Source organism: Wyeomyia smithii, chromosome 3 (assembly GCF_029784165.1).
Source record: "Wyeomyia smithii strain HCP4-BCI-WySm-NY-G18 chromosome 3, ASM2978416v1, whole genome shotgun sequence".
NCBI lineage: Eukaryota > Metazoa > Arthropoda > Insecta > Diptera > Culicidae > Wyeomyia > Wyeomyia smithii.
Genome location: NC_073696.1, coordinates 10561862 through 10582049, shown reverse-complemented (window position 1 = coordinate 10582049; position 20188 = coordinate 10561862). Strand labels below are relative to the sequence as shown.

The following is a 20188-nucleotide window of genomic DNA, read 5'->3' as shown; positions in this document are numbered from 1 at the left end:
CAGCATTGGGGCACTTGCTCGCCTGTTGGTGAATAGACCAAATAAATAAATAAAACCATCATCAACCATCACAAGGTAGTGGTCCGAATCAATGATGACGCTCTCTGATGATGTTCTCTGTCGTCGATGATGCCCGATCCATTAACCATCAATTTTTTTGGTTATCTCTAGATGAATCTATGGTGAGCGCGTAAAAATTTTTTTCTCCGTCATCGGTGCTTCCGAGGTGTGTAATATGCAAGTTAATAGTACTAATGTTAAAGAAATGGCCTTGATTTCTCAGCCTCCGCATCGGTCACCACCCTATCACCCGCTTTTGCATCTCGCCCATCACTGTAAAAGCGGTTTCCAGCTCATGTGTGCTTCTACAACTCTGGTAGATGGGATGATCATCCCTCTACGTACCAACCATCGTCTCTTTCCAGCAATTTCTCGCGGGTACCAATACGGTATATACAAAAGAGTGGCAGATGAGCGTGGTTGCAATTGTTAAGCAGGTGTTAGACGACGCAAATATTTGCTATTTTTGGTACGATTTTTATTTGCACAAAATAAAATCTGTATTGAAAAATAGCAAATATTTCCTTCGTCTAATACTTGCTTTAGATATGTAGCAATATTTTTTCGTGTGCTGAGGTCGTGACGTAACAACAACCAAAATATATGGATTTTGGCTCATCTACAATCAACTTTCTGTTGAACATCTGTTCTTGCCGGTACATTGAACCTGTTTGACCGAAAGGCGCATTCTTCGGCTGGTGCATCTGCCCGGTGTTGCCCTCAAAGTTCTGTTATCAGCGTGGATCTGGCCTTCCTCTCGGCTCATGTCGTCCGTGATGATGGATTCATCGGAAGAAGTATAGGAATTGTTGGAACGGCTAAAACAGAAACAATTTCTTTTGGACAATTACGAATGTTAGATTGATACATTACCTTCCGATGCTAAAATGCACCGCATATCGGCCTGGTACTGATGCTGAAATCCTCCGTGGCGGAAATCTTGTGAAAACATATAAAACCTTGCGGGAAGATCTGATACCCGACAGAAAAAAACGCCAGCGTTTCTCTACATAAGGAATTTTCGGAGAAGTATGTATTAGGGTGGGGAAAAGTGACCGATTTTCCAGAACCAAGTTTTTTTGGTTCCTTTTGGGGCCCCAAACAACCCTGAACTTATCGGAAGTCGATTGGTTTTGTCTCCGCTTGGCGCATTGCATTTCAAAATTGTATGAAAATTTATATGGGAAAACCTATATTTTTGCATTTACCTTTCTAGAGAGCTCAATAATGATCTAATAATGCACTACATTATGTTAAAGAATAGTATTTTAGATGCCTAACAACGTTGCAGAAGGAACTGAAGAGCTAAGATGTCCCCAAGAAGGGCTATAGCTGTTCAAAGTTGAGTATGTCGATTTAAATGCAGAAAATCAAACGTTACCAATGTACCGGCGCCAGTAGCATTCACATCAGAAATAACCTGTCGTAACGAGTTTATACACTCAACTGGATCAAACAAACAAATTCAGGTCAATATTCTAGGCGTAGGTAGAATCTACAATGTGTTTCAGAGGTTACTTCTGATGGAAATCTGACTAACGCCGGTACACTGGCAGTGTTGGCAGAAAAAACGATTTGCAACATAAATTTCGACATACTCAACTTTGAACAGCTCTAGTATTTTTTTGGGACACCCTAGCTCTTTGATGTCTTAGGCCAAGTTGTTAGGTATCAAAAAACCTACCATTTGAAGTCATGAAACCTATGGTTTGAGCCACTTTGAGCTCTTTATAATGGAAAATGCAAAAACGTTGGTTTTTCCATACAAATCTCCATATAAATTTGAAATGCAATGCGCCAAGTGGAGACTAAACCAATCGACTTCCGATAAATTGAGGATTGTTTGGGGCTCCAAATAGAACAAAAAAAACTTGGTTCTGGCTTTCTGCTATCAAGTTTGTTTTTGACGTTGGACTATCGTCTATATCGAAGTTAGGCACCTGAATTTGAAAATCTAGTAATTCAACCGGGGAAAACCAGGGAAAAGTGGTCAGGTTTTGAGCGCTTATATATCAGTCATTTCTTTTCAGAATTTCGAGGTTTTGGCTTCAACCGATCAGAAATTCTTTTACGGTTGAATTTATGTAACAAAAATAACCTATTGTTCGAGATACACTATTTAAAAATTGATAAATCACATCGATTGTCTAAATCATACCGAGCAACCAATCACCACCTCTCTTCACAAGCACAGTCGACACTAACGGATACAACCGATCTGACTTTGTAAACAGTCTCACAGCTTTCAACCAATAACGAGCTCGCTTTCGGTAGCTGCAACAGGTGTTTCAACACCGTTTTAAAATGCTTCTTTTATCATTACCACTGAACAGATTCTAAACACCAATGGCTTGATTGATAGGGGAAATATTGCGCAAGATTGTCATATAATAATTTAAATATGTTTTCGATACTAAACTAGTTAAAAGTTGTGTTAAAAGTCGTGCACATTCAACCAATCACAAGCTCGCTTCTTGTTTGCTCGCGGATGGATTTTTGCTTTGGGCTATATAATAGCCTGTGTCGTCTCATAGCAGTCATCAGTTAACAAGTGAAAGGCCACCAGGCCGGTCTTGTATAATCAGCAGCGGTGGCTGATTCCAGCGGCCAAACTGAGCTGCAGCAGAACCAGAGCGGTGGTATCAGGCAGCAGCGGCGGAGGTAGTGGGAAGCTGCATTTCTTCATTCAGTTCGGTGCTCCTTCGATCTGAGTTGGACCCCACCAGCGGTAATCCAATTCAGATATCGTTGGGTGAAAACGTTGGGTGTGTGTGCAGTGTGCACATATAGCGTATGTGCATCTGTATTGCGATGATAGGGATGGCGCTGTTGCGTGTGTATGGCTAGCTATAGCGTGTGTAAGACACTAGCATGTGTAGCATATTATGGCTATTGCGTGTATATCTTCAGCGTGTGTACGGATAGTTATAGCTTGTGTGTGGATAGCTGCTGCGTGTGTAATGATTAGTTATAGCGTATGTATGGATAGTAATAGCACATGGTTGGATAGCTTATGCGTGTGTATAGATAGTTGTATCGGATGTATGGAAAGGAATAGCGTGTGTATGGATAGCTATAGCTACAGCGTGTGTATGAATAGTTTTAACGCGTGTTTAGATAGTTATAGCATGTGTGTGAATAACTATAGCGGGTGTTTATCGAAGATTATTATTGTCATTGAAAATATTAAAACGTCTTAACGAACACAGTTGTGAATTTGATTTTACAGCAGCGATTTTAACTTCTTCAGCCAGTCTTTATTCATCGAGGAAAAATTACTACCTATGAATGATCAACACTTATTTACTAGAAATTTGATTTAGATCAAAACGGGTTCTTTTGAGTATCATAAATTATTGGTAAAAAGAGTTGCAAGTTTTCTCAATGAGCATTCATTAAATTTTCGTCTTTGTTTCTCGTTGCGCGGTTTTGATTTTGTTTCTCGCACACAGAGAAAGAAACAAACTTGTCGCTATCGTGAAAAATAACAAAACAATTAGAAATGCTCTAAATCACAACTGAAGAAGTGAGAATATTTTCCTGTCACTCGCCCAAACCTTGATAACAACTACCGAAAAACGTGTGATTGAGCTCTTGCTATATTGAGTTATTGAACCAAACGTTTTTTTTTTTCAAATACATGAAGTTATATGCTGGGCTGGAACTAACCTAGCATGAGTTTTATCGATTAAATGTCAAACAATTTTCAAATTTAAAACTTTCGGTTGAATCGTTCTGGGCTCCTCTACTACACACGATGGCATTTAGGGTTTTTTGTTACCCGTAAAACGTTAGAAACACAAAATGAAAAACAATTTGTCGAAAATCCGCACTAAATGTCGAGCGTAAACTATTGTTGTGACATCACAACTTTTTATTCGCCACCTCTGATCGCATAATAAAAACTTATCTGCCACTCCTTTGTAATATAACTTAATTGCGCTGGTGCTTCCCACTAAGTTGAAAGATCGATCTTGCCGATCGGCAGTTCCATGTTTCAAGTACCAAATCGTTAGTCCATTGTTCGCTGCTGTTGTTTTTTCAAAGGCGTGGGCTTGCAAGGCTAGTGACCAACCCCACTATGTCGTAGGAAGACCATCGAAGTGCAATTAATTCAAGTCCCGGGCACTAGCAGGACTTATGATAATAGTTACTCATACATCAGTTGGTACTGCGAGAAGGTAGAGGTTCGGTAGCTGGAAGGCTGAGATTCACTAGCGGAAACTGTTTTGCGCCTTTGGTCCAGTCATTAACCAATCAAATTTCTATAATAGTGTAAAAGTCCTCTACTGAGAAATTCGCCCGTTTTCAGCTCTAATTGGTCGAAATAAGCGTTCAACAAGGCTTTACCTGCTTCAACAGTACAGTAGTTATAGTTATAGTCCAATCTGTTGCTGTAAGAATGAAGGTAATCCGTTGTAAACTGACTGAGTTGAGTTGATGATCTCGATGTTTACATTTTTTCAACTTGCATCCCTATCCCAGAAAGTTGCCGCTAGACGTAATTCTACATCAAAAATGCTCATACAACATCCCGCTTTAAAGAGCTTTTTACCTAATTATGATTCAAAAACAATAAAAAAAGATGTATTCAGATGAATTCGAAGCAGCTGATATCGGAATACAACTCCGGATGGGTACTAATCCAAAAATAACCCAGTATGGACCAGACCTAGCTCCAGGTTTTCCTTCAACGCAATTACGCGATGCGAGCTTGTAGTGTTCTAATAAAGAAAAAATTGATGAAAAAAAAATTTTTCGCCTTTCCACAACCTAGTTTTAACTGTAGTCGTTTTACACTACAGTGGGCCCAAGCATGGAAAAATATATGGCTGCAGAACATTGATAAATGATACAAAAAAAATCACAGGAGGGTTGTGTGCAAAGCCACGACCGCAAGGATGAAGTAGAATACTTTTACAAGAAAACCCGGCTGCTTGCGTGTCAGTCATTTTTAAATTTGTTGTTCAATTCAATATCGGATAAGATACCGATCACTTCTTGGCGTTATCGTTGACAGTGCGAATAAAGTATCCCTTGTGATAAAATAAACAGTGAAAAGCTGATTTAACACTCAAAACTAGATGGCTCATGTGTTGTCAAAATGAGTCAACTTTTCATTGAATGCATTTACTAGCGCCCGCTATCGCACAGAGACTGCATTTCACTAAAGTGCCTCACTGCATCAGCTGCTATCGATGCTAAACCCGCTGCAACTGCTACGCTATCCGTAGCCATGTTTTGGCCGCTATACGCTGCAATTGGTATCTGCTGTCCCTGCATCAGCTGGCCCAGCTGCTATCGGTGCTGAGATCCGCTGCAACTAGTGCACTATCCATTGCCATGCCACAGCTGTGGCCGCTATCCGCCTGGTATCCACTGCACTGCTACTGCTGCTGCTAAGGGAAGACTGCTGTCGACCGTGCTTGGGAAGCAATCATATTAACGACTAATCATATCAGTCAAATTTCGCGCTTCAACAAGGATTGACCATTCTCAATAATATAGTTGCTTGTCATGATTTGGACTTGATAATTGTTGAATTTTGATTATGCGAAAAATTAATTTTTATGCTGATAATGAAAGCTTTTCGGATGTTGTGCTCATGACTGAAGGAAAAGATAATTCAGTACGTTCTGAGACACGGAGATGAAGCCAAATATATATCAGTTACAAATTTCCTGAAAGTGTAAATTGATTTAAGAGAAAATATTAACTCTTCAATTAGGTTTTTATTTCAACCTGAAAAGGACAACTTGCTGTTCAATTCAATGTTTGATAAGATGCCGATTACATCTTGGCGTTATCACTGGCAGTGCGAATAAAGTATCCCTTGGGGGAAAATAAACACTGAAAAGCTTTTCAGAACGTTCTTTTCATTGGATGCATTTGCTAGGACTGCTGTTGTTGCAGTCTAGAATTATAATGAGCGACTTCAGATGAAACAAGCTCTTATATAGGCCAAATAGCACATTTCAAATGGCAAGGTCTATGATTCTGTCGACCGTGCTTGGGAAGCAATCATATAACGACCAATCAGAGGCCGAAGTTTTCGTTTTGACAAGGCTTGACTGTTTTCAATAGTCCAATAGTTTGAAAAATGAAATTACAATTATCTGCATTTAGGAAGAATCTTAGAAGATTTTCCAATCTATTGCTGCAAGAACGAAAAAAATCCATCGAATACTAACCGATTTATTAGCATTTGAAATGTGACATATTTTTCACATTTTTCGGTTTTAGATTTTCATTTCACATCCCTATGTAGCCGAACTTCCTGAGAGAAGTATTCTACTTCAACAATGTCATCTGTTAGCCACTAGAATATATTATCATCAATATTTTCCCTACGGAGTGGGACGATAAAATCTCATCTATCTCATCTCAGTTATGCGTAAAAAGTTTCTTAAGTACTGTTTGAAAAATCGAACACCTGGTCCATAACGGGTTAAAACAACAGGCGTAGAATATTCTGTTGACAAAAATACTCAAGTTGACTGAAAACGTTATTTACCGTGCTTTGTACTCTTCATCTTCTACTAATAGGCATGTGGTTATCTTCATGACTTATACATTCATGATTGGACATCCCGCTATACACGAAGAATTTAAAATACTGAGCTGACTCTTGTTTGCAGTTTGAAGCAATGAAATAGATTGCGAATTGCACTTGTCGAAGGCATTTGTAATATTTGCTTGCTAGAATCTTACAAATTATATTATCCCTTATCTGTGGAGCAATGAATACGAAAAAAAAATTGCCGAGTGATAAGTTCACGATATCAACAGTCATGTTTTGATGCAATTTAATATAACTTTTGTGAATGTTCACGTTTCTTCAAAACTAAGAATAGGAAACCTAAGAAGTTAGAAACAAAACATATTTTGACCTGATAAAGAATCAGCAAAGACACCTACGTTTCGACGACAAATTGAAAAAAATACTATGTTTTACAGTAAAAATCTGTTTTATGACATCGTATGAATTGTATATTAATGAGGATTTTTAAGAGAATACCGAATAATTCTACGATAATTCTACGCTGCAATAGATCTCATACAATTTACTAAAATTTTAAATACTGTATTTAAAATTACTTTACTGCGGTATACAGTGATATATTAGTGCTTTCCCAAGACACTGGTTTAAGAATACTAAATAATGGATATTACAATTTTAAATAGTTTTTCAATCCCGATCAATATTTTAGCTGATTCATCCAAATTCAACCCAAAATAAACAACTGCACCTGCACCAAAAAAGGTTTGTTGATAATCGTTTGAAACACTTGGAATACATCAACTTCTCAATAAAGGGAGCGATCTTTAGGATGAATAGACTTGCAAGGAAGATATTACATTTTCTCTAAATTTCAAAACAAATCCAGACGAATTTATAATGATGATTACCTTTTACTTTGAAAAACTGATGTGTGTACGATCGACGCGATTAGAACTAGTGTAACAGAACACCCAACACATTTCAATATTTAAGGATTTTTATTTTTACTCGATTTTCTTTTTTTTTTTTAGTAAATCATCAAGAGACTATCAAGAGCAACAAGGTCGAACAATGAAGATGGACATCGAAACGCAACAGGAAAGCGAATCCGACAATAAGCCATCGCTCGCCGTGGAATTGCCGCCAGATTTGCCAACAACCGTTCAGTCTTCCAGCAACGATATGATCATCGATGAGCATCCCGATGAACCTTTGCTGGAGGAACACGACATTGTAAGGTAAGTTCAAAGCCAGTCAAAGCTCTTTCTTCCTATGCTAAACTGGGCATACATTTGAAGCGAACAATTGCTATCGCGGGGAGTGCCGTCTATTTCATGAGACATCTCCATCGTATTGTTTGTACAAGCTGGAACCTTGACTTTTCAAACGTTTTTTTCGCTGCTATGCTTCATCACCGAGTGCCTCATCGACTTTTTCCTCGCATACCCGTAGTGAAGCAATTTATTTTCCCCGGTTACCTACTTAAAAACAATGCTTCTACGTTCGTTTGGCGTGGTTTTTAGGTCAACCAAGAACGTGACCTCAACCGAACATAATGAACTAATAATGTTCGCTGACGTGCTGCCGACTGAGACCTAATAGCCTTGTTCTTTGCTAATCAAGCGAACATTCTGATCAAATAGTTTCCAACAATGACTGATTTTTTTGCTCTGTTCTATGCTTGCTGCAACAGTGGCTGCGAGACAGCGTCAGTGGCTTCGGATCTAACCAGGATGTACGTCAGTGACGAGGAGGAAAAACACGACACATCGGTAACATCAGTTCTGTAGAATTTTCTTCATTAATGTTAAGTAATAGATGTATCAAAGACCTCATGAAATATTTAAACTTGGTACATCAGCTGAATATGTTAATTATCTAGAAATAATATAATACGCAAAGAGTCTATTCATTTGCAGAGATCAATGTTCTGTGGTTAAAAGTAGATGTCGTATTTCGAAATGTCGTTATTATTAGTTTGATGGTCTGATATATCTAAATTATAGCTGAAACATTTCTTAAAAACTTGGTGTTAAGAATTTCTACAAATTTCGGGCATATAAAAGTCAAAATCCACCTACGGAATCGCATAGTTTGAATTGATGAAACCTATTTTTGGAACTAGAATTGGCACATTTCTTCACGACAATAAGCATTTTCTGCTAAATTATTTTTCGAAATACGTAAATATGGTTACTTGAGAATTGAATTGTGTACTATTAGTTCATAAGAAATGTAAAATGATAAAAATGTTATTACGAATCTACATGTTGTGTTTTATGGAATATATCAATGATTTTTTAGTTCGAATCGTTCGTTGTTGGTAAAAATGCTGAAAATTAAATAATAATTGTAAGTTACAGTTACAACTTATTATTTCCTTTATGGGGATTGAATTTTTTTATGATAATTGAGTTTCCTACGTTATAATAACCAACACTTTATTGTTTCTAAACCTAAGAGACAGTAAAATTTTGATGGTTCTATTGAATGTTGGTTTAGAAATCAACCTTCAAATTAGACAAATCTAAGTATATGTAATTTACTCTAATAACATTAACCGTTCTAGGTAATGTGAGTAAGGAATCTTCTCAACACTCAATATTCTTTGTTGTGCCATCGTAGATATGTTTTTGTGTTTAAGAGATACTTATATATTTACTTGTGCTAAAATTATTTAGTCATGCATTTATACAGATATATTGCAAATTGTAGTACCTAAGGTAAACGAAAAAAATGTATACTAGCTGTGTGTAACAAATATATTTGTTTAAAATGTCGTAATTTAAATTGATGTTTTATAAGCTTTATAAATAAATTTAAGACCCCCGTAAGAGAAATTACGGGTAAAAAAATGCACAAATGTTTCAATTCATTTGCTCCATTCGTTCTCACGCCCTTTTATATATTCTAGATCTTTAAATATAGCTGATTCTGCATTTTGCTATCTTGCAACAGCATCATGGTCGAACCATTATATATGAATGATTTATTTACACAAAAATTTCAGAAAAAGTCGTAAAAAATATAATATACTTAAGGGGTAATATCTACCAAATGCTCAAAAAAAAAACAAGGCTTTTTTCATGATTTTTTTAAAGGACATTTGAGATGTAAGGTATATAAATAATATATCATTGGATTAAGCAACTCTTGGAGAATAGAAAAAAATCATTGCTATTTTTTTATAAAATGGCGGCTGTTCAGCGATTGCCAAGAACCGCAGTAGAAGTCGTGCCCAACGCCACCTATAACTAAAACAAATTTTTTTTATTGTCTACATAAGTGTCGCTGAAGGAATGGAACTCACGACCATCTGCTTATCAAAGCGGACTCTGTAACCATGTGTCTACCAGCTCTGTTTATACGAAATCGAAAATAACAGAACACGTTCAAGTAATTACTCGTTGTTATCCACGTTCATACGAAAGTACATTCGTGAATTGGACAAATTATGCGTAAGTTGCAATTCTATTCGATAACTTGCAATACGCATGTTCTATAAAATCCACAAAAGTGCTGTACACTCTACGAAATCCATGTTTACGAAATGTGCGTAAGTGGAATAATGAAAATATATTTTCATTGTAGTATATCTTTAATGAGTATTAAATATGAAGGTAATTTCGTCAGAACTGTCAAAAAGGTTGCAGATTTCTATTCGTATACGTAACCAAAGGTTCAAGAAATGAACACAATCAATTGAACAAATGAGCCGTTGAGAGTAAAAGTGGTACATGTGCCATTTTTACACTTTTTGGGTTTTTTGCATAAATTGATTCAGCACGCTATAATGTACTAGAATATCCAACAAAAACCGAGATCTGATAACCTAAACCAAAATTATAGCCAACACAATTTTTGGTTATTAACATAATCACCATTTCGTTGAGAGCAAAAGTGGTATATGTCCAGTCTGTGCGTGTTAGATGAATTGTAAGTCGAGTATCTTAGGACATAAAACAATTATGTCTTCACCAAAGTTGGTCAAGTGGTTGAGTACTTTCAGATGAAGATCTGTCTGCTTTGGAATTTTCTCACACGTGTACCCATGACTATTTTGTAACAAAAAGCATTTTACCTATATCAGTATCAACTCGTATGCTGTTATCAAATACATATTCACTAGCGCCACAAAGAGACAGAATTCCTTAACAAACAGACCATCACTCTATAGTACTCAATCACTTGGACAACTTTGCTGAAGACATGAATGTTCTATGTCCTAAGATTAGAGAGCATCCTTAATGCTCACACTGGACATGTACCACTTTTGCTCTCAAGGTTTTCTGGTTGTCATTATTTTTCCCATAGAACAAAAGTGGTACATGTTTTTCACTTGAAGTTTGTGTAAGTTTCTCAACCTGAACTCGTTATGCTTTCATGTACCGTCTTTTGAAACCTTTCCAGCAATGATTTAGTGCAGTTATGTTGGAAAAAATCGTTGAAAATAATTTTCGTTTATCGCGTCTCCTGAAAAATTTATTTAATGGCACATGTACCACTTTTGCTCTCAACGGCTCAAATAAACGCTGCATAATGTAAATAGTACGAAAAAAATCACAGGAAGGTTGTGTGCAAAGCCACGACCGCAAGATTGAAGTAGAATACTTTTACAAGAAAGATAACCCGGCTGCTTGCGTGTCAGTCATTTTTCCGAGTAAATAAATGTTGACCGCTCATTGGCAGTATTGAAAATTCTGTGCAAACGAAGTTGAAGTACTACTCAATTTCAGTTTGCACATATAAATACGACCTCACTGAACAGGAAAAGTACAAACTCTTTGCGGCGCGAATTAAAATTAAGATAATTAACTTTTGGTTAAAGCTCAGAACAAGAAAATATTAAAACTTCAATTCATTTGTTTGGTTGTCCTAAAAATGGTTCGATTTCTCCTACACGTGTTACCTCTGGCTGCTTTTAAATTGACCTCCGTACTGGTACTTGGTTTCTTCGATGCACTTCCCCCATGCTGGTCCTTCGCGCGTTTCCGAGCTTCACGCTTGTATTTGGCGTTCATATATTTAGACATAGCACTGAATACACTTCCGATGGATTTCTCAATAAATGCAATAAATGCACTCGTAGTCTCTTACCCAAGAATAATAAAACACTTCCAAGAAATGTTGCACTACTGCCCATAATTCAAAAATTGGCTAATATGCCGTAGGCATCAAATCGAGAAAAACGCCTCTGAAAGTTTTTTATCGGTACTACATATTTTGACTGCTCATGACAACTAAAAAAGTTCAGTATGTCACCCTTCATATATGCTGGACCCTTGCCGTTGAGTTGAAACAGAGAAATCTGTAGAAAAATTCCATCCGCCACGTATTTTTAACACAGTTTTTTTTTTCAATTATAAACGAAAGGTCAGTTGACAAAACGGTGTGCAATTCGGCTAATATCCATACGATGTGAATTATATCGTACTCGTTGGTGATGCAAATGGTTTTAAATTCAATAAAACAACACGGAAGCACAAGTGAGGATGAAAAGGACGACGAGACAATTGTTACATGCGGCAATATAATAATATAACGAAAATATTATTATTCATGGTAATCTCACAATCCACTTTCCTATTTTTTCTCATCAAATCCAAAATGAAATCTGAATCTTATCTTTATTAATAATACTCCTAATCAAAGAGCAAAATATCATTTTTTTAAATGTAAAGGTTTAAGACAATAGGAAACAGTCACACGTTTTGATCATTGGGTTTCGCAGTACAACAAATAAATTCTTGTAGCATCAAATATTCTTCGTGAAAAAGTCAAATTTGATGCAATGGCCTTACGATCGCTCACCTGTCGCCAGTAACCACCAAGCTACAACACACTTTCGAAAGTTAGAAGAAACACAGTGCAGTAATAATACACTGGTTCGTGAACATGCCACAGGTTCAAATTGGATATTGGATATTAGCCAAATTCTCAATTATTCTAGATATTAGCCAAAATTGTTTCACGTTTGCTGCCTTCCCAAATGCATTTTTTGACAATCGGCTTCCGTAGGGACCTTGTTTAGGGTGTGTACCATCACGAGAAACTGTTTTCTCGATGTTGGTAAAAATGGCATATTAGCCAATTTTTGAATTATGGGCAGGACTAGTAAATAGACAATTTCCACGTGTTGTAACGTGCTGGAGCACGAAATCTATGTCTGTGATAGGGAACCTTCACGTTCACGAGGCATGACTGGAGAAACGCGTCTAATAATGCGGTAATTTTTAATGTCTTTTTGTGTAAATTATTGTACTCAGACTAAAACCTGTTTTGAATTGGATGAGTTTTTAGTGAATAAACGTTAACCGTTTGTTATTCAAGGTTGGTCATGCTGATCGCAGCCTTTGCGCTGCCCCTACAGTGGGGGGATTACTAAATAAAGTAAAAATTGGACAACTACAACAGAATTTGATTGCATCCCGCACAGAATGTCTGCTTGTGTTGATGCCAGAAAATTATTAACCTTCAATTATGTTTTTATTTGCCTTGAAAAAAGCATTTTGCGGTTCAAAGTCGGTTGCTAATTACAACCTTTGAGCTGCCCTAACATTGGGGGAAACAAGCTACACGGACAACATGCACTGTGGAAGCTATTTCACATTCCGTAAATTAGACGGGTGCGACAAATTTGAATTGCTAGGATGCAACACAGAATGCTTGCTTGCGTTGACAAAAATTATTAACTTTCAATGACTTGTTTATTTGCCTTAAAAAAGGCATTTTGATTTCCGAAATTGGATTTCCTGATGGCAATCTTCATGCTGTCCCAACACGGGGGGAATAATGGCTGGCTGGCGACACACGCTGAGAAAAACCGCGCTGCTCCTGAGACGTGGTGACCAACCACAGGGCTAGTGCTGCTGCTAAGGAAGGACGACTGCTGTTGTCGCTGTATAGAACTATTATGAGCGGCTCCGGATTTTTTTTTTTTTTTGATTCAATATTCTTTATTTTTCTTACGGTATTTTCATTACACATTTGTTTTTTTTTTAACATTGTGAGAGATTCAATTTTATCAACTTTTCAACTCTGATGTTTTCAATGTACTATAAGTGTTACTACTTTTTCCTTTTCTACGTACATGATTTACATTTTAATGCTCGGCATTAGAGTTTTAATTATTAAATAAATATACCTAGCTACTTATAAATAAAGCTCACGAATGAGCACCGCACTAGAGTTAAGTGCATTGTTTTTAGTGTTTTCAGCGTGTGCAGAGATTATGTTTTCGGTCATATCGATACCAGCTATTTGATGCACTTCTGATGTTCGGGTTCCGAAGGGCACGTTCAAGATCATTTTCAGGAACTTGTTCTGGATCCGTTGAATCTTTTGCAGGTGGGTTCTCGCGCAGGTTCTCCAGATCGACGAGGCGTATAGAAGCAGCGGCAGGATGACCTGTTTGTATACCGTCAATTTATTCACGACGGATAATTTCGATTTTCGGTTGATTAGCGGGTACAACTTCTTCATTAGCACTAAGCTTTTCGTTACTGTTTGTTCAATGTGGGGGCGATAAAGTAGCTTATGATCATAGGTCAAACCAAGGTAGCGAACATTTGACGACCAGGAAATATCCACATTGTTCAACCGAATCTTTGTTGTCGGCACCAAACGTTGACTATTCCGATGTGGAAAGACTATGGTCTGAGTTTTTGATGCATTTACACAAATTTTCCATGAGGTGAGGTAATTCACAAAGACGTTAAGCCCAGTTTGCAGCTTTTTAACTATTTGGTTGATCTGTCTGCCCTCGTACATGATGGCGGTATCATCAGCAAACAGCGACAGGATGCCTCCATTGGGTAGTTCAGGAATATCTGATGTGAATAAGTTGTACAGAACAGGATTAAGGATGCTGCCCTGTGAAACACCAGCTCCTACGTCGTATGGGTCAGACAGTCCACCCAGCACACAGACCTGAGATTTGCGCAGCGTAAGATAGTTTTGCACAATCTTCACTAGATAAACGGGATAGTTGTAGCGCTGTAGCTTGTAGATAAGCCCGCCGTGCCACACGTTGTCGAATGCTTTTTCTATGTCCAGGCAGGCCATGGCAGTTGTTTTAGATAGCTCCTTGTTCCGATTGATGAGTTTTGTTACACTCTGCAGTTGATATGTTGTTGAATGGCCTCTGCGAAAACCGAACTGCTCGTCCAGGAATATGTTGTTCACTTCTGCGTGGCACAGAATACGGCTGTAGATGCATCGTTCTAATAGGGCAGAGGGCAGAAGCAGACTGATGGGACGGTAGCTTTTGGGGCATGTGGGATCCTTTCCTGGTTTCAAAATGGGAATCACTTTCGCCAGTACGCCAATTCAAGGCATCGGTTGAACACTTTTTCCACCACAGACAAGGCTGTTGGTCCAAGGTTTTTGAGCACAAGGTTGAACACTCCGTCAAATCCGGGAGCCTTCATGTTCCGAGAGAATTTAATGTTGTTCTGTACCTCGTCCACTGTTATCTGCTGATCAGGTGGTAAGATATTCGGTGTGCGGGCCAGAATTACTATCGATTCACTGACAGCTGGTTTGATTCCACTCACAATATCACGACCAAGATTGTGGGTAGCGGAAAAATGCTGAGAGATAGCACAAGCCTTTTCGCGGGAAGTTAGCAGAGTTTCACTATTCACTATTAATGGCGGGATGGGTTTTGGTTTGTTCTTCAACACTTTAGCCACACGCCAAAATGGCCGTGAGCAGTTGGGCAAATTACGTAATTCGGTTGCAAATTGTCTGTTTTTCCCTTTCTCCAGACGTTCTTGAACGATTTTTGTCAGCTGTCTAGCGTAGAATCGGTGCCTAGGGTTGCGGGTACGTTGATATTGCCTTCTCAGCGAGCTTCGCAAGGAAATTGTGCGCTTGGTGTTATCGTCGATTTACGCAAACTTACGTGTCACTGGAACAGATGGGATGTAGCAGCACTCTGCTTCCTGGATGACGTCTATCATGGACTGTAGAGTACGATCGATGTCTCCAGTGCTGTTCAAAGTGATGTCCGCATCAAGATGGTTTTCAACATACCGCTGCAGCTGAACCCAATTTGCACGATGGTAATTTCTTCTTTGTTGAACTTGGCGCCGCTCTACGTTAGCACCAATCTCAGCGATGACCGGAAGATGATCCGAGGAGAGCTCTGTTATAGTTTTCGGAATCGAAAATCGATCGGTGATGTTGGTCAGAAAAATGTCAAGCTTGGAGCCTACACCACCAGGAGAGATGTAAGTTGGCAATTGCGGATGAGCGGGATAGTAATATCCAGCTTCGGAATCTTCTATGATGATGTTACCATTTGAGTTGCACCTGGAGTCACCCCAAGCGGAGTGGCGAGCATTGAGATCACCTGTGATGACGAAATTGCCTCCTCTTCTAGACAGCTTTTGGATGTCGTTCTTCAATTTCACTGTGGTTCCATTTGCCCGTCGAGACTGCTTCGGACAATAGACCGCAATAAATGTGAGTGGTCCATCAGTGGTGGTAATTTCGATTCCTACAGCTTCGACCAAGGTTGTGTTGAAACTCGGTAGTGATTTGTATGGTAGTCCTCTCCTTATGGCGATTGCAACCCCGCCCCCAGCTGAGGTTGTGCGGTCCAGTCTGACTACCGAGTGTTCCGGCAGGCAGAAGTTCATGTTCGGCTTCAAATGTGTTTCGGTTATTGCAGCGACATCGATGTGATGTGTGTTCAGAAAATGTAGAAGTTCTAACTTCTTGTTGGCCACAGAGCGGGCATTCCAGTTAAGAATTCGAAAGAATGGATCCATGACGGTAGTAAAAAGTCATCATGACCGCAATCTGTTCCTGGTTGGTGCGACAAGCCTTTGTTTGCTGATCGAGTTTAAGAAACAGCGTAGCTAGCTGTTCCATCGAGTACAAATTGCTACTTGCTGGGGGCATGCTGGCAGCCTGTGCATAACTCAAAAGTCCGGGGGGGTCCCGGCTAGGAACACCACCAGTTGGAGGAGGAGGAAACGGCAACGTACTTGAAGTCGCTGGCGGGGTTGGTGTAACGCTAGGTTGTACACTTTTTCTATTCGACGGTCGCTGGCGATTGGCAATTTCACTTCGAATTTTGATAAATTCTGCTCGTTTTGGACAGGAACGTCTGTTCGTAGCATGCTCTTTGTCACAGTTGAGACACTTGATTTGTTCGGCTTCCTCAACAAGACAATCCACTGTTCGATGCGGACCTGCACATTTCATGCAGCGACTCTTGATGTGGCATTTCTTTGTGCCATGTCCATAGTTCAAGCAATTGGAACACTGCGCGACATCGCGATGAATCGGTTTGTATCGCTCCCATTGCACGATGATGTTGAATAGGACGGTGATTGTTTTCACTGTGCTCAGTGTAGTTGAACCCCTGGTCAGGTGGATCAGGTATAACTGATCACGATACTTGATGGCTTTGTTGTGTCTTATCATTTTGTATACTGCTTCCACTTCTAGGCCGCAAGCGACAAGCTCCGTTTTTAACTCGTCCAGTTCCAATTCCGGTAAACTACGCAGTACAACTTTGAATGGTTTTGTGGCTGCAATATCGTGAGTAAAATACTCCGCTTTTGTTTGCTTCAGGTAAGCCTCTACTGCCTTGTAATGTGGGGTGGATGGAACGACGATTTTGTAGCCGTCCGTGCATAGTCTCAGGGTAGCTATCAGCCCTTTGCTGATAAGTTCATTGAAGTGTTGCCTTAGTCCAGGCGGGAAACCTTTTACGTAGAAAGGTGGCATTTTCTCCTTCTTTTCCGTTTTCTCGGTAGTTTGGTCAGCCAGCGATGCAAACTTGTTAGCAGCTAGTATCTTCTTGCCGATTCCATCATCCTTTTCAGCAGGGTCACGAGGACGCTTATTGTTTTGCTCCTTACTGGAACCCGTTTTTCCCATTTCGTTGGGACACGACAACGTACTGTTGTATAACGAATGCGATAGGTAAAATAAACGAATGCGATAGGTAAACTAAAACTTTCAGTTGTTGTAACAAACACGTCTATACACACCAAGCGTGAGACGAAGAATGATGAGCGGCTCCGGCTGAAACAGGCTCTTATATAGGCCAAATAGCATGTTTTCAATTGCAAGGTATATAATCCTGTCGACCGTGCTTGGGAAGCAAGCATAAAACGACCAATCAGAGGTCGAATTTTTCGTTTTGACAAGGCTTGACTATTTTCAACAGTACAATAGTGTGAATAATAAAATTACAATTATCTTATTATGGGAAGAATCTTAGAAGATTTTCCAATCTATTGCTGCAAGAACGAAGGAAATCCATCGAATACTAACCGATTTATTAGCATTTGAAATTGGACATATTTTTCACTTTTTTCGGTTTTAGATTTTCATTTCACATCCCTATGTAGCCGAACTTCCTGAGAGAAGTATTCTACTTCATAATTAGTAAGCTTACGCAATAACATATACATTATACGAAATCAAAAATAACAGAACACAAAAATTTCGTTCAAGTAAATACTCGTGCTTCCGTTTTTTTTTTCGTTCGTTTTTATCCACGTTCGTATGAAAGTACATTCGTGAATTGTACAAATTATGCGTAAAGTTGCAATTCTATTCGATAACTTGCAGTACAAATGTTCTATACATTCAGCAAAAGTGCTGTACAATCTACGAATTCCATGTTTACGAAATGTGCGTGCAGAGAATAACAAAAATATATTTTCAGTGGTGTTCGCTGGATGAATTGTTCTGTTTACATTTTTGGTGCGAAATCTGACCATAACGTGTGCGAATCGGAAAAGCGCCATAAATAAATCACCAACTTTACGACAGTCCTTTTGGGTCACCCGTTAGTCACATTAGCAAAGTGAGCGGTAATTTAACACTTGAGATGTGTTAACCCTTGCCTATTAACCACTGTCTGACAGTGAACTTGAAATTACTAAATACAAAGGTCACTGCTTAAAGCAAACCCACAGCATAAAACACACGATATGAGCAGCAGCAGCAGCAGCAGACGTTTGCTCTTATTTCTCGTCCGTATCTAGCCTGGAACCATTCGGCATTGGTTTCGCTTCACAAATTTGTTTTTATGGTCATATCATCCGGTTCGCTTACAGTCAGCCTGCTGCTGCTGCTGCGGTAAATTGGTTGCGAAACCCGTGCGCCGGAGTGTTGACGCATCGGTATCGAACCGTCGTCGTCCGTTAACGATATAATTCAGCTTTAGGCTGAAAACAAAAATCAGCAGGTAGGTACCAATACTGGAAAAGCAGGAAAGTGTATCGATTGAACGCGGATAAATAATTAATACTTTTGCTCAGGGCAACAGTTTTCGGTCTGCATGGAGCGTTCAGTTGGAGGTTAACCCACGCAGCCGGACGCGGGTCCCAACAGTCACGGACGACGAGTGACAGCCTAATACATATTGTTGTTTGGTGGCATTTCGTTATTTTTCAATTTTAACCACATAAAACTTGGTGACTGTGATTACCCTTGGCTGCTACACATCGGCCGCTTAGAATATCGAAAGGTGCTGTCGGCCTGAAGGGTCGGCCGTAGAAAAGCACGAACCGGTACGCGTGATCTGTCATGCAATGCAAACCAGCCGCTGCAATTAAATTGAATAAATCAACGAGATGAAGCCGTTCGGCGAGTGCCCGGTTGCTGAACCGTCGCACCGTGTATCCACAAAGCCCAAAGCCCGTCCCAAAACATAAACATGGGTAGGCCCTTCGCGACAACATGACCTCCCCACGGTGAGAGGCTAGCCGAGAGAAGTTTGAAATGAAAAGAAAAGATCTATGCGTAGCAAGGTGATTTAAACATTTAGCTCACCAAGTGGTGTTCAGCTGCGCTCCTCCTGAAACCAACTTTTAGTGAAATGAAATTTTTTTTTTTTGTAATGTAAATAACCTTAAGCGGACTTCTGACTCAAGTTCTGAGTGTGCGCAAGCGGTGGCTGGTCCGTTAATCATACGTGAACGATATTGCTCAACACATCGTCCGAGCTGGCCTGGAGTCGCCGAACCCAGTTGAAGAGATAGTTTTGTTTTGTTTTTATTCTTAATTTGCGAGCACGATACTTTGCGTGTGTCTCATGGACCGTCCGCACGTGAGTCAGTGTTGTATTTACCTTCCGATCGGAGCCCGTGGGGCCTAAGTCGCGAGGGCTTTCGATCGCGTTCTTGAAACTGACCGTTTGTTCTGAGCGGACACCACGAGATCGAGCAGCGCGTAAGTTGTTGTTGGGTTAATTTTAATGAGCGAAAATATGAATACATTACCAGCGACAAGATCATATCGCGCTGATGGCGCTGTCACCATTATTGGCCTGCCAATGCGTTGTTATACGACAGCGAATGCGCTCCGGGCTGGCTTGTGTTGTTCAGGATCTTTAACTAAAAGGGTCATTAGAATGTTTCGATCTGACGGATGGCGTAATAACGCATTTAGCAGGTTAATTCATCGTTTGTTTGTTTTAAACAATGGATGGAATAATTTCGATGTGTGCGACTGAAACAGTGTTAAAAAAAACTGGACAAGGCGTAAATGCACAATCTGTACTCATGCTTATTTGCATTGAAAGTAAATTGTATCATTCTGTGATTGAGCCTGTAGGTCAACGAAATTTTTATTTCCGGGTTATTATATACGAAA

General features: G+C 39.3%; 1 protein-coding gene across 3 annotated transcripts in view; it reads left to right on the top strand.

Annotated features, from left to right (window-relative positions):
- Nucleotides 1–9393, top strand: part of LOC129727747 (protein timeless) — a 59545-nt gene extending 50152 nt beyond the window's left edge. For all 3 annotated transcript variants that reach the window (XM_055685878.1, XM_055685876.1, XM_055685877.1), the window contains 2 exons: nt 7594–7800; nt 8256–9393. In XM_055685878.1, the coding sequence (XP_055541853.1) occupies nt 7594–7800; nt 8256–8352 (304 nt within the window). In that variant the 3' untranslated portion in view covers nt 8353–9393. The remainder of the gene's footprint in view (nt 1–7593; nt 7801–8255) is intronic.
- Nucleotides 9394–20188: the final 10795 nt, after the last annotated feature.